The sequence below is a fragment of the Platalea leucorodia genome (genome assembly GCF_965183815.1).
Source record: "Platalea leucorodia genome assembly, chromosome: 4".
NCBI classification, from domain to species: domain Eukaryota; kingdom Metazoa; phylum Chordata; class Aves; order Pelecaniformes; family Threskiornithidae; genus Platalea; species Platalea leucorodia.
This window is the reverse complement of record NC_138826.1, coordinates 128,382,931-128,398,153: the sequence shown is the minus strand read 5'-3', so window position 1 is coordinate 128,398,153 and position 15,223 is coordinate 128,382,931. Positions and strand designations below refer to the sequence as shown.

The 15,223-nt window shown below is 54.9% G+C and overlaps 1 protein-coding gene across 1 annotated transcript; it reads right to left on the bottom strand.

The window, feature by feature from the left end:
- Positions 1–270: 270 nt before the first annotated feature.
- On the bottom strand, positions 271–4,570 carry LOC309589503 (uncharacterized protein; the record flags this gene model as incomplete). Its single annotated transcript, XM_082309719.1, has 4 exons — positions 3,786–4,570; positions 2,873–3,064; positions 2,514–2,620; positions 271–282 (listed from the first exon to the last, which is right to left on the bottom strand). The coding sequence occupies exons 1-4, from the start codon at positions 3,811–3,813 to the stop codon at positions 271–273; spliced, it is 339 nt and encodes a 112-aa protein (XP_082165845.1). The 5' UTR covers positions 3,814–4,570.
- Between the last annotated feature and the right edge of the window lie 10,653 nt (positions 4,571–15,223).

Here is a 15,223-nt window from a genome sequence, read left to right as displayed (position 1 = left end):
GGGATCCTTCCTCACACTGAGAGGCAGGCTGTCTCCTGTCTGCAGCTGGAGGCAGCTGCCGGCTGGCTCCTCTTTATTTTATTCTTCAGCTGCTTTACCTTTTTCTGGCCTCTCCAGCTTCAGCTGCGGCAGCTCCTGTCCACAGCCAGGAAGCGTCCAGCTGTCCATTTTTGCCCATGCCGCTAGGAGAATGAAGCCAAAGGCAACCCACACAAACCTGAGCCAGATGCAATCACCAGCATCCCTGGAGAGGAACCGCCAACCAAGTCCTCAGTGCTGCCTCTGGGAGAGGGAAAGAACAAGCAACCATTATCCACAGGGATGACTGTAGCTTTCCTCAGGCAGGAACCCCTTCTTCTGCAGGAGCTGCTGGAGACGTCGCTCTTTCCCTGAACTGATGCTAATAGCACCTGCATTTAAGGAGAATAAAGCATATTCAAGGGCCAGCTTGCTGCCATGAGGACAGGGTTTGTGGGCAGACCATGCCTACAGGACAGGCTTCAGGGGAGGTGCTGGAGCTGGGGACAGCTGCATGGGGCGAGCAGGGCTGGAGAAGTTTTGCTGAGTTGGGGAGGCACCCAGTGCCTTTTCCAGAGGGTGGGCACCCAGAGGGGTGGGGGCAGCCATCTCCTGCCCCTCTTCCCGCATCCTCTCCACCAGCTCTCAGAAAATCCCTGGGACCTGCCCTGATGGGGCCTGACTCCAACTGACTTCAGCCTGTTGCACCGGTGGGTTGGAAACATCCTTGCAACTCATCAGCATTCTCCAGCAGGCATGCCCCAGCAGCACCATCCTCTGGGGCTGCAGCCCTTTTACACAGAGGGGCCATCACCATCAGCCTCACTGGCCCCCCTGGGGCTCCTCCAGCCCCAGCCCACAGCTGCAGCCATGGCCCCTGACACCCACCGTGTAACCTGCTCCCTTGGACTCTCTGACAGCCACTCACCAAGTACAAAGGAGTACAAGCACAGCCATGAGTGCAAAGGAGACAGCAAGTGCTTATTCATTAATGCGTAGAAGTCCCAGGAGTGAGTCTGCTATGGGGTTCGCTGCCTGTACCCTCATCCTTCCCCTAGGACAAGTTGGCAGTTGTTTCTGGAGCAGCAGATACAGAAAACGAAAATACAGCAATAGGGAGCAGGACAGAAGAACAGAAAGAGGAAAAATAAAATGAGGGAGGAGTGAGGAGCAGAGAAAGAAAGGTACAGGGAAAAGGACAGGGAGATGGATAAGTCAATAAAAAAGGGGATGAGGAGCCTGCAAGGACATGGCAGAAGAAAAACAGGGTCAGGGAGCAGGACAGAGGGAAAGAGAGAGAAAATGATGAGCAAGGAGCCAAACAGACAGATCAAGAGAGAAATCAAATGAGAGGAATAAGGGAGGGAGGGAGGGAGACAAAAAGACAGGGAACAAGCCAGAGGGATTGAAGAGAGAGATCGGGACAAAGAGAGGGAGAAAGAAAAACCATCGCTGGGCTGCAGGATGAGAAAAAAGGGAGCAGAACAGAGGGGAATAATGGGACAGCGAGCTGGGCCGGGGGGTTATAGTGAGAAACAATGGGAGAACAAGTGGTATGGAGATATACAGACAAAGAGTTACAGGGAAGATGGAGGACAGAGAGAAAAGAGAGAAGGAGCAGGGAGCAGGGAAGAGATGGTGAAAGAAACATTAGAGACAGAGAGAGGAGGAGAGTGACAGCAGCAAGGCAGAGAGACGACGAAAGAACGAACCAGTGACGGGTAGCAGGCCAGAGGGACAAGGAAAGACTGGAGGAAGGACAGAGCGATCTAGAAAACAGGTGAGGGACAGGGAGCCAGAAAGCGGGATACTGCAAGAGAGAGAGGGACAGGGAGCAGGATGCTGAGATGGAGAACATACGAGAGCAACAGAAAGAACAACAGAGAGGTGGACCACGAGAACAAACAGGAACAGAGAGGGGAAGCAATAAAAAATAGGGACAGGGAGCAGCACAAAGGGTCAGTAAGAGAAGAACAGGAAGGAGAACAGGGACAGTGAGATACAGAATAGAAAAAATTCGTAGCAACACTTAGCAACAGTGAGCAAGACAAGGGGATAGAGAGAGGAAGGGAAGAAGGGAGGGAGGACAGACACAGGGAGGCAGGGACACAGAGCGGCATGTACAGGTGCAAAGAGGAAAAGAACATCAGGGAACAGGACAGAAAAAGAGATGGATTCAGATCAGGACAAAAAGATGGAAAAGGGAAAAACAACAATGGGCTGCAGGACAGAGACAGAGGATAACAAAAGGAAGGAGAAGGAGCAGGCCAAAGGTGCAGAGAGAGAAAAAAAAGCAGGGGGTGGTAGAACAAGATGGATGAAGGGAGAGAGGAAAAGGGAGCAGGACAGAAGAACAGTGAAAAGAGAACAGGTACAGGGAAGAACAAAAAAAGAAAAATCACAGCAGCATGCAAAAGAGAGAGGGCCAGGGAAGGGGCAGGGAGGGACCAGGGCACAGACAAGGGGTGACAGGTCCCTGAGGGGCCGGGGCTCACCACAGCTCTCGCTCTCAGTGCTGCTGGGAGAATTGGCCAGTTCAGATGCTTCTTCCTCCTTCTCTCCTCCCTTCCTCTTCTGTAACTCCAGTCACTCGGCTGTCCACCTAAAAGAATACGTGGATGTCTTACAGCTCTTACGAGACAAGGTTTCCTAGACACGTAGCCTCGCTTGCTCGTGCACTACGCGGCTGTACCACGCTTTGGGTTATGCCTACAGGCCCTGTGGTGCACACTGGTGGTCTGGCCTGCGGTGCGCTACACAGAGAGATCCCTTCCCACCCGGAGAGGCAGGCTCTCTCTTGCCTGCAGCGGGAGGCAGCGGTCAGCCAGATGGCCTTCCGTTTCTTCTTCTTTACCTTTCTCCAGCTTCTCCGGCTTCAGCCGCAGCAGCTCCTGTCCGCAGCCAGTAAGCGCTCCTCCTGTCCCTTTTCGCCCCCACACCACGAGGAGAGCGAGGTCAGGCAGAGACAACCCACGCAAGCCTGAGGCAGGTGCTGTCAGCAGCATCCCCACGGGAGGAATGGACAACCGCGTCCTCAGCGCGGCCTCTGGGACAGGGAAAGAAGAAGCGGCGACCGTTATTACCATAGGTCGCACCTGGCCAAAGCCCTTCCTTCTGCAGGGGCTTCTGGAGACGCTGCTCCTTCCCCGCACTGCTGGTAACGGCACCCGCATTAAGAGAGAATCCAGCCCACTTGAGAGCCAGCTTGTGGTCTTCACAACAGGGCTTGGGGGCAATCTCGTGCTATGGGACAGGCTTCAGGGGAGGTGCTGGAGCAGGGGGCAGCTGCACGGGGTGAGCAGGGCCAGGAGAGGCTCAGGGGGAGCTCTGGCGAGTCGGGGAGGCGCCCCGCCTCTGCGCCTAGGGGATATCCGCCTCCTTTCTCTCTTCCCTTCTATCAGCTTTTAGGTAACTCCCTGGGGCTGCCCTGGCCCAGCTCGCCTGCAGCAGACCAAGAGCCTGCTGCAGCGGGCAGGTTGAAGCTTCCTGTCCCACCACCCCCGGGCAGCCAGCAGGCAGGAGACACCCCTGCACACTCAAAGGAGCTCGCTCGCCTCCCTGGTGCTCCTGGCCCTCACCCACCACCGCCAATCGCGCCCGGCACGCCACCACGCTGTGGTAACAGCGAAGAAGGTGGCGTCGGCGGCAGCAGCGAGCACCCAGTGCACAGCGCTTGCCCAGGGGCGGCGGCAGCGCTGCCGTCTGCGTTTTGGGCGCCAAGCACCTGCCGACAGCGCGCCCGTGGGGCGGAAGCGGCGTTTCCTTACCGGCAGGCAGCAACAATCGCAGCGGCATGACTCCACAGGCACCGCAGTATCACACTGCCGTTACCGGTGCTGGCAGCATGGATCATGTGGGCTGCACTGCGCCTGCGCAGATCCCGGGCGGCAGCACTGAGAGTCCGGAGGCGCGCCGCTTCTTGGGGAGTAGCCATAGCTGGAAGCCCGCAGAAAACCACAGAAAACCTGCAACAAAACTGCACCTCGTGCCGCAGGGGCCACAGCGGTAGCAACGACTACGGTGCACCGAAAGTGCCCGAGAGCAGTCCGGCTTCCAGGCAGCCACGTCCATATAAACTACACCTCCCGGCATGCCCCGGGGAACGAACATGGCCGACCGGAAGCCCCGTGCAGCAATCCATGCTTTCTGAGCCTGCGGGGACACCGTTCCCCTTGCCGCCGACGTACCCGGAAGCCCTGCCGAGACCCCCCGCGGCTCCGGGTACCCCCACCGCCGGCAACGACCCAGGGCAGCGCCAACCTGCCCGGCTCGGGGCAGCCCCTCCCGCTCGGCTCCGGCCAGGGGCAGTGCAGAAAGTCCCTCGCCTTTCTCTGTGCCAGGTCCCCAGGGAACAGGGTCTCGGTCAGACTGGAGCATGCAGCAGCCTCCGGTCGTCCCAGCCCCTCGCCCGTCCAGAAAGCGCCTGCCTGTAGCAGCGGCAGAACCGCTGCTGCCCAGGGGGGAAAGGAACGGCTCGGGGTGAAGCTCCCCAGGCTGCCCGTGGCCCGTGCGGAGCTGGGGGTCCAGAAGCAAAGGGGTTAGGGGAGGGGTGGAGCAGGGGAGCGGGGGCGCGAGACTGGAGGGCAGGGGACGCGGGGGGCACGGCCCAGGGAAAAAAAAAAAAACAAACCCGCACGGGGGGAAAAACCTTGTGTGGGGGGACGTTCGGGTGGAGAGCACTCGGGAGGGCGGAGAGACACGCAGAGGAGGACAGGGGGGAGGAGACGGACACGGACGGACGGCGGCTATGTGTGGGTACAAAGGTGCACGGGGGGACACGGGTGGGGATGACCTACACCAGGGGGTCCACCCGGCATAATCCACAGCAGATAACTCACCTGGGATAACCCGCAACGGATATTCCGCTCCGGAGAAGGAATCCACGCCAGATAATCCCCAGCAATGCCCCTCAAACTGTCCGCGGTTCACCCCAGATTTGGCCCAAATTGGCGCCGGTTTTTCGTTTGGGGTTTTTTTGTTTGTTGTTGTTGTTCTTTTTTGTTTTTTCTTTTACGTCATACAAAACTTGGGGGTTTCTGCTTTTCCAAAATATTCAGTTCTGGGGTTTTCCGGCGCTTTTCCACATCATAACAATGGGTCATTTTTGGTTTTCTGCGTTAAAATGCGGGGGGGCGGGGGGGGTGTGAGTGTGTGCGTGTGCGGTGTGGTGTGTTTGTGCTTGCTTTCCAGCTGCACAAATCCAGGCGGATTCAGCTTTCCTGGGAGCCCCAAACTGTGTTGCTCTTGGATATTGGATATTTTGCTCTTGGACTTGCATATTTTGACACTTTGATATCTTCGACTTCTCTCTTTAGACTTCGGTATCTACTTACAATCCTACCTCTTTAGACTTAGTTATCTGTTTACACTTCCATAGAACCTTTACTTCGATTACACGGGATACCTACTTAGGCTTACTCGGTGACACAGGGTAAGCGTAGGTACTTCTACCTATCCAGACTGACTTCTGATTTAAATTCCTTCACCTACATCATCTCTTTTTGCATTTTAAACTCCTTTATTTCTTAACATAGAGACAAGTTCTTTTTTATTTTAAAACCCTATCTATCTCCATTGAGATTTTTTAATAATTTCTATAACATAGCAGGTACAGGTTTGTATTTTGAAATCCTTTTACATATATATATATACACACACATAAAAACGAATATTATTTTTCAATATATATATATAAAGGCGAGAGATTTTTCTCTACTGCAATGCCTCGCACCCGTATTTCCAGTTCTTCACATGGTTAATCACACACACACACACACACACACACGAGTTTTCAGGCATTTTGGGACTGTGACCCCCCTTCTCTGGGGGGAAACCTCCCCGTGACACCTTCATCCCCCACTCACCTGCTCCTCTGTTTCATCATCACGCCCCCGCCCCCCGTGACGTTGGGGGGCCCCAAATGACATCATCACCCCCCAGGCCCCTCCACACTTTTTAATCACCCCCCCCAAAAAGGCACAGAACAAGGAAAACAGCTACTTTAATAATGCCATTTACATATGTAGGCGCCCCCCCGAAAAGGGGAGCTCCGCCAGAAAAATAAAATGGGGGCAGCCCCCCCAAACGGCTGCAGCCCCCCCCGGCCCCCGGCCCGCAAGCCGGCGGCTGCCCCACGCCGCGGGGGGAGCCTGCCGGGGGACGGTGCCGCACCTCTCGCTCAGGCTCTGCTCTGCCGTGCTCCCCCTCCGTTCCCGCGCTGGGACGGGCTCCCCGGGGCAACGAACCTCCCCGCTCCCTCTTGGCCCGGGACTCGCCCCACCACGCAGCCCTCGCTGCCGCACCCGCGGGGCACCCGCCGGAGACAGAGCCGGGAGCCTCCAGGCACGGGGCCGGCCCCTTACCCTCGGGACGCTTCACGACAGGCAGGCCAACCTGGGCCGGGGGGTACCTAGCGAGCACCACGAGACGCTTGCAACAAGACACCTGAAAAACAAAAAGCCCAAGCGATATTTCAGCATGTGAAAAAAATAGCACAGCAGCGAGTACAGGAATTCAGTCAGAGCAAGGGAGAGGAGAGCAGCTGAGCTCAAGGAGGATTCGAGGTAAGCAGGTCAGCTCCAAATACAAGACATCCTTTAAAAGCTAGAGCGACCTGAACGCTTCCCATCAGCATTAAGACTAACCGGTACGATTCCGAACATGTTCTTCGCATACAAGCACACGCTCTTGCCGGCGTTGGAAAACGTCTCACCCCTTCCTTACGGCACGGCTGCAGGGAGACGACCCTGCGAGGCTGCAGGACGAGGGCGTACCGCAATCAGAATCTACGCTTACAGGTCCGCCGCAACAGCTACGGCCCTCGCAGCTGCTGCTGCACATCTTGCTGGCTCGGTCGACAAAGCTGGAAGCGAAGCGTAACGCTTTCGAGGGGAAAAGGAAAAGCAAAGGACAAATCGCAGCAATTCGCTTCATACTAAAAAAGCTGTGCGTGTGTTTATAAACATCCAATAAAAATACTTCTGCTGGAGAAGGACTGGATTTTCCTTTGGCGTTAATTTAACTTGCACAGCTGTGAATCGATACCAGTAGATTATCTGTCTCCAAGATACGCAGTTATCATTTGACCAGGGGTTTTTTGCGCCTTACGTCATTAGGAGCGACATCTGGCCAGCCGCGCCGCCCAAGAGAGATGCTGCTGAACTGCCAGGGAAACGCACCCTTGAAAGCCAGACAGAAAGAAAGTACTTCAGAGCACTCCGTCAAAAGAGCGGGGGGGAAAACACCCCGTAACGTTCAGTTGCCTCTCCTGGTCAACGTTCAGAACAAATACCTAACTGCTTAAACACACCTAAGCAATTGTACGCCACAGCTAGTTGGCAGTTACAGCTGAAACAACGCAAGGCAGTTTGTAGATCCAATTTTAACTTTTTTTTCCTGAAGTTACATCTAGGAGAGAAAAATCCGTGACAGAAGAGATCCCCCATACGGTTTTACTTTGGGGGCAGAATCCAATCCCCGGGGCTGCAACGCGTAAGGCTACCAAAAAGGACCGGCAGATTTGCTAACGCTTTTGGCTGCGCCGAAGCACGCAGAGGAACGCGTGTTGATGACATCTCGGCTGTTGCAACTGAGAACCAGCGATGCCATCAACTTCTGGAAGACGTGCTGTGCTCGGGTCTTTGGAAGCAAACGGACTTTTTTTTTTTTTTTTTAAGAGAGTGGAAAGTCTTGCTGCTGCTGACTTCCACTGCCAAGCGCATCATCTCTGAAGATCCCCATTCTGATGGGGAGCTCATAAAACACAACTTCTTTGAATGAGAAAGATTTCCATTCTGGAAAATCTCTTTCCAGCTGAAGTAAGAAATCACACGCTGTAGGTTAAGAAAAAAGGATGCTGCCGAAGCAGTAACTCACCGAAACCACGTCAGGACTCGCTGTCGCTACTTACAAGGCTGGCAATGCTTCTCGGGAAAGCGACGCCGATTCCTCCTCTTTTGTCCACGTCTCTCCTTGGACCTTGATCGCTTTTAGTACGGACGCTAGTATCGCAGTAAGCTTTTCAAGACCTACTGTAAGATATTTTAAAAACTTATTGACTGAAAAAGCACACAGCTTTTATGACAAAAACAAAGCCTGTTTCTTCCGAACGCCTGAACTCTCACAAACATTGTCTTTCCTCTTTTAGGATAAAATTGTTTTCCCGATATCCTTTCCTAGTAAGCGCACAGAAACACAAGATTGCGCTTTCGGGAAGGCAAAATAAACGGAGGGAAGCCGACTTTGCACAGGCGTTAACACGCTCCAGCGCAGACCTTCTTTGACTTTTAGTATCTGCCTTAAAACAGTTCCTAGAAAAACTACAGAAGGAAGGAGAGCCGGCACATTCTTGACGTTAACTTTGAAGTCCGTACTACAAGCGCCTTAGGAAAAACGCGGACACGCATCGCGGACGTACCTTGTACTCGCAGACCGCTATGGAGCCTTTCCGTCCGTCTTGCACTTTCACGGCAGAAGAAAGGGCGACCACGGTGAAACGGCGGCAGCTGACACTCTGCTGAGAGAGGAAAAAAAAAAAACCCGTAGCATAAAGCTGGGTAGGAGTCCCAAGCTTCCTGGTTTTGTGAAGTTTTGCAAAGACTACAACCGAGGGAAGGAAAAAATAGCCGTTTGGAACATGTTGCCAAACAACATTTGGCCGTAAAACTCGGATGCGTTTGACACGCGCCCATTTTTTGGGAACTTGCTATTTGCTTCCCGTTATCGTTGTTCTTCCTTCAGAACCTCTGCTTGTAGCCAACTTGATTTGCTACCGGTTCAAGCGCTTCCCTTCCCGGTATTACTGGCACACGGACCCAGGCAAGTCACTGAACCGCTCTTCTGAACTTCTCCAAACGACAATTACAGCCACGAAAGAGGAGTTCAAGAGAGGAAAAGGAGAGGTCGGGCAGCAAAAGAGCCCTGCAGGCTGCCACCAGTCAACACTGCGCTCTTTTTTTTCTTTTAAATCCACCCCCCTCCGCCCCCAAATACAAACAAAACCAACCCCCACGACCTTGTATTTTTTGCCTTTGGGAGCTCATCCCTGTCTCAGCACGAAGCGCAGACGACCTGTATCCCGATTTGCACGTGACGAATCCGTGTTCGGAAGAAATAGGCCAGATCCGTAAGACTGGTGTTATTTTGCGGGTTTTAACAATCGCAACGCAATCGCATCGACCGACGCGTTTGTGACAAAACTCATTAACTTCTAAACGTAGCACCTCCTTGGGTAAAAAAACGTGTTTGAGACTGAAAACAAAATGATGATTCAGAGCTCCCGCTCCTGATGGAGCCGTGGGGAAAGGAAGGAAAGTGAAGACAAACAGCAGCAACATCAAGTGAAATTCGCCTCCAATTCCGAGCACGTGCCTAAGAGACTCTGCAAGTCCACACCTCAATCCTAGGAGCGACTAGCCCTTTTCTGGAAGGACAAACTTCCTTACTTCAAAGTCCTAGACCGAAGGCTCCACGGAACAGAACGTGGACCGAGCCACAGGACACCGTGCCATCCACGCCCGTACGGCAAAGAAAAATCACGGAAAACTAAATTTAAGTATCAGTTCCCATCGAGCTTCATTCCTTACGTTTCCACTGGCACCTGGGTGCTCAAAAATGAACTCTACTGACACCGCGTATTACTAACAATTTACTTCTGCGTATCAAAACAAAAGGCTATTTCCAGCTCGCCCATCCAATTAGCACGACCAACCAGAAGTGAAACACCGGAGCCTAAAGAAGGGAACAGGCAGCTCTTCATTTCTCCTAAGGCAAAGTCTGTTCTTTTGCCTGGAAGGCAAACATCCGTAACTCCCAAGGGAGCACTGCAGGAACGAGGTGCGCTCTCTTACCTGCAGTTTGTCCTCGGCTTTTCTGCACGGGCAGCAGATTTGCCTTTCCTCTGGCTTTGATGTGGCGCACCCGTGGCGTCCTTGAACTGGCAAGTGTTTCTCCCCGCTCCCGCAGCCCCAGACGCGCCATTACCTGAGCAGCGAGCGGAATCAAGCACGCAGGATTTTCTGCACGGGACGCAGAAGGTGACACTGGAAAGGAGGAGGCAAAAAGAGAAGCGGTTTGCCCGGCAGCCACGACCATAGAAACTACACCTGCCGGCACGGCCCGGGGAACCAACGTGGCCGACCAAAAGCCCCGGGCTCCAAGATGCCGCGAGACGCAGCCCTCCCTGCTTTTGACCCTGCGGGGACACCGTTCCCCACGCCATCGCCGCACGTGGAAGCCCCGCCGAGCCCCCAGCACGGCTCCGGGCAGCCCCCGCCACCGGCTCCGGCCGGCCTCCCACCACCGGCGCCGACCCGCCGACCCCCGCCGCCCGGCCCCGAAGCGGCGCGGGGCCCCCCGCCGCCCGGCCCCGGAGCGGCGCGGCGCAGCGCCTCCCCGCCGCCCGGCCCCGGAGCGGCGCGGCGCGGCTCGGCGCCTCCCCGCCGCCCGGCCCCGGAGCGGCTCGGCGCGGCTCGGCGCCTCCCCGCCGCCCGGCCCCGGAGCGGCGCGGCTCGGCGCCCGGCCCCGGAGCGGCTCGGCGCGGCGCGGCGCCTCCCCGCCGCCCGGCCCCGGAGCGGCGCGGCTCGGCGCCCGGCCCCGGAGCGGCGCGGCCCCCCCCCCCGCCGCCCGGCCCCGGAGCGGCGCGGCTCGGCGCGGCGCCTCCCCGCCGCCCGGCCCCGGAGCGGCGCGGCTCGGCGCCCCCCCCGCCGCCCGGCCCCGGAGCGGCGCGGCTCGGCGCCCGGCCCCGGAGCGGCGCGGCGCCTCCCCGCCGCCCGGCCCCGGAGCGGCACGGCTCCCCCCCGTCGCCAGGCCCCGGAGCGGCGCGGCCCCCCCCCCGCCGCCAGGCCCCGGAGCGGCGCGGCTCGGCGCCCCCCCCGCCGCCCGGCCCCCGAGCGGAGCGGCGCGGCGCCCCCGGCCCCGACCGGCTCCAGGAAGCTCCGCCCGCCGGCTCCCACACGGCACCGCACCTTCCCCGCTCCGTGCCTCCCGCCGGCCCGGCCGCTCCCCCGCAGGCACCGCCGTCCTCCTCGGGGCTTTCCCCGCTCACCTCCTCGCTGCCTGCAGCCGCAGCCCAACGACCGCGCCGCTCCGCTCCGCGCGGGGAACCTCCGCCCACCGCCCCATGCCCGCCCCCGGCGCACCGCGCATGCGCCGGTTGGGACCGCCAGTTTAATCTCGAGGCGCTCGGCGACCTTCTGGATCATCCAGGGGACCTCTGGTTTCATCTCTATGCTCTGGACGACCTTCTCTATCGTCTGGGTCGACTTTCGCTGTCATTTCGATGGTCTGCGGAGCCGCTCTATACTCCGGGAGGACTTCTCCTTGCAGCTCTATGGTCTGAAGGACAGTCTTTCTCATCGGGGAGGACTTTCTGGCTCATCTCTATGCTCTGGAGGACCTTCTCTGTCATCCGGGAGGACTGTGTCGGCTAGTTTGGTGCTTTGGACGAGGTCGTTTTTTGCCGCGCTGGGTTTTGCTTTTTACACTTTTGTGTGCTGTGTACAATTTTGTTTGAATGATTGTGTTTGCATTTCTCGTTGTTTATTGTTTCTTTTGTTTTGTAGGGGGTGCCAGAGAAATGTAACTGCTTTGAATAATTAGTTGATTCAGTTTCATAACAAGATGGTAATTGCCCTTCCATGTGGGAGGAATGAATTGTTATAGGAAGATGTGGTGTTACTAGTTTAATCATTGCTTCCTCCCACCTGGGAGGGTGTATGTATATATTTGTATACATATTTATATAGTACAAAGGAAAAAAAAACCAAATAACAAACACTATAAAAAAAAGAACTAAAAAAAAATTAAAAAATGGTAAGGCTGGTGCAGCAGTAGCAACCAGCTCCTACCCTGGGAGTAATTTTTTTTTTAATTTAAATTAATTATGACTCCCAGGGATAATTGTCATAATTGTCATTTTGTTTTCATTTCTACATGTCTGCAAAGGAAAAATTTCAATTCCACCTGGAACCTGCAAAGAAACAAAGCACCCCCACACCATCATAAAAGGTTAGATACATTCCAAACGCACCGCTCATTCAGCTACCACCCAAACCACGCCTCGGTCTCGGCCGATCCGTTCCACCACCAGCACGCCACAACGGACCGTCGCCCTGCCTCTGCGGCGCTCCCTGGGAACGGTGTTCCCGAGGGCCTCAAAAAAAAAAAAAAAAAAAAAATCGCCCTGCCTGAGAAAACCCCGGCCCGAGCCTGACCTCCGCCCAAACCTTGGCGATGATCATCGCCTCGCAGAGCAGCCGGGACCGGGGGAAAAAAAACGCAGCGGGGGGGAGGGAAATGCCCCAGCTGGGGTTTTTTTATTCTATAGTATATATGAAATAAATTACTCTCAACATTACATACGACCTGCAATAAAATACTTCACACGTACAAGGTTAGGCACATTCAGGAACCGAACAATCCTTCAACCACCGCTCACTCAAACCACTACACTTACACCACCCAGCTGCCACTGCAGCACAGCCCCCCGGTTCCAGAGCTATCCCTGCAACTGCCTCGCCGCGCACCTCTAAACAACCTTGGGCTCCGTACGATTCCCAAGTTTCACCTTCCGCTACGGCAAGGCGAAGAAGACGCTTCGCTACGTGCGCCGGTCCAGCCTCCGGCACCCGCAAAACACAACAGAAGTAACTGCGGCACCTGTCTACAGCTGCTTGCCTCGAGATGGCCCGTACAATCTTTGCCTACAGATACTGTACAAATGGACGTATCACCGTGAGGCTATGCTACCCCCAACTCCAATATCGCAACGCTCCTGGGCAGAGCGGCTCCAACCCCGACACACAGACAGACACTGCACACAGATGCCACAAACGACGTGACCTCGAGACCCGAGAAGATCACGAGCGGGAACGACTCCGGTAGGGAAGACGCCTCCGGCACGGAACCCCTACGGTGCCTGCCGTGGCCCAGGAGATAAAACTACCATCTAAAAAAGATAAATGGATGCATGACAAGCCAGGATTTAAGACCTAAGACCATTAAGGAACCAGGGATGAAACCCCTGAAGACGACCGTAGAAACGTAACTCTCAAAAGCAGACCTGCGGAGACCGCCCGGCCGGCCACCGCAACAGACGATCCCTCGGAAACATCTGGAACGCGACGCTTCCCGGACACGTCCGTGCTTTAAGCTACGACGGCAAGATAAGCAGGGCTCAAGAAACGCTATGCCGATGAGGCGATGCGTTCGAGACGCCCTCGAGGTAAGCCTCCCGAGGGGCCCGATGATCACAAAGAGCTACGGAAACATCGAGACCTGAGAAAGCCATGGTACGAGACACAGAAGACAGACAGACTACGCAAAAGCAAAACGCACAGACACAGGATGGAACTGCCCTGCTCAGCAAACGTCAGCAGCGCGCTAACAACAGTAACCCGCTCCTTTGCCCTTCCCAAAGGAGACTGCTCCTGGACAGGCCTCTCCCCGACACCAACTTTATAACCCCTCCCTGCAATTCCTACCCTTGTTACCTCCTCAGCCCTGATCCCGCAACTGAGCTTTCAGAGGGCCAGGGATCTGAATCCACCCTCAAAAAAAAAAGAAAACCACCACACACCTAACTAGAACATTCCTGCACTCACCCGGTTCCTCTTCGTCATCTAAAACAAAACAAAAAAACCACAAAAACCACACAACAAAAAAAACAAAAAAAAACAAACCAAAACAAAAAACCACAGAAACCACAGAAACCACAGAAACCACAGAAACCACAGAAACCACAGAAACCACAGAAACCACAGAAACCACAGAAACCACAGAAACCACAGAAACCACAGAAACCACAGAAACCACAGAAACCACAGAAACCACAGAAACCACAGAAACCACAGAAACCACAGAAACCACAGAAACCACACAACAAAAAAAAAACCAAAAAAAAAAAAAAACAAAAAACAAACAAAAAAACAAAAAAACCAAAACAAACAAAAAAACCAACACCAAACTCCCAACCCACAAACCCACAACCCACTAACAAACTAAAACACAGCGCTGGTATTCAGCATCGGTCTGGTTACTGCCAACCGCTTCTGCGACACCCTCCTCCTCAAAAGCACCCTACCGCTCCGCTCACCTGCTCCACGCCTATTCTAAAGAAAGATGCTGCGACTGTCACTCGGTGCGCCTAGGATGCCAGGAGACACAAAGTGCCCGTGGCGCTCGGGTGAAATAGCCAGCCCCGGGTGCCTCCCCTCTACAACCCAGCTCACCTCAAATTCTCAGCTGATTCTAAAGGCAGCCAGCACAGCTCCCACAAAACCAAAAGGTAAATGATTAATCAACGTGCCATTTCATACTTTACTATTAAATGATGACCCGGCTGACAACCACCTCGCCTCCTCCAACCGCTCCTCAGCGGGAAGCTACGCCCCCTCCGAGGCTGTTAAAAGGGAGGACCCTAAGGAAAGAGAAGAACTAACTGCAAACTAAAGACAGGGAACGGGATAAAAGCAAAAAAAAATTCAAGAGTGACGGGAATTAGGGCAACAAAGAGAAAAAAATGAAAAACAGGGACAGTGAACTAAAAGAGAGACGTAGGAAGAAAACGGACAAAGCAAAGGTCCTAATAGAGACAAGGAAGAATTAAAAAATGGAAACGGCAGACGGAATACAAGTCGACAGAAGCTTTTGTCGTGGTTTAACCCCAGCCAGCAGCCAAGCACCACACAGCCGCTACGCGGGAGAAAATTGCAAGGGTGGAAGTCAGAAAACTCGGGGGTTAAGGTAAGAACAGTTTAACAATTGAAGGAAAAGACAACAGAATAGTAGTAACACTAGTAGTAGCAGTAGTAGCAGTAATAAACCAATAAGAGTATACAAAGCAAGCGCTTCACTAGACAGGGGCTCACCACTCGCCGACCGATGCCAAGCACGTCCCCGAGCTGCCATCGCTGACTCCTGGCCAACGCCCCCCCAGTTTCCATACCGAGCGTGACGTCCCACGGTAGGGAATAGCGCTGCGGCCGGTCTGGGGCAGCTGAGCTGCCTGTGGCGCCTCCCAGCTTCTTGCGCACCGGGCAGAGCACGGGAAGCTGAAAGGTCCTTGAGTGGTGTCAGCGCTACTTAGCGACAAACAAAACGTCAGCGCGTTACCAACATGATGCTCATCCGAAATCCAAACGGCAGCACTGTGCCAGCTACTAGGAAGAACCTTAACTCTCTGCCAGCCGAAAGCAGGACGTTTGAA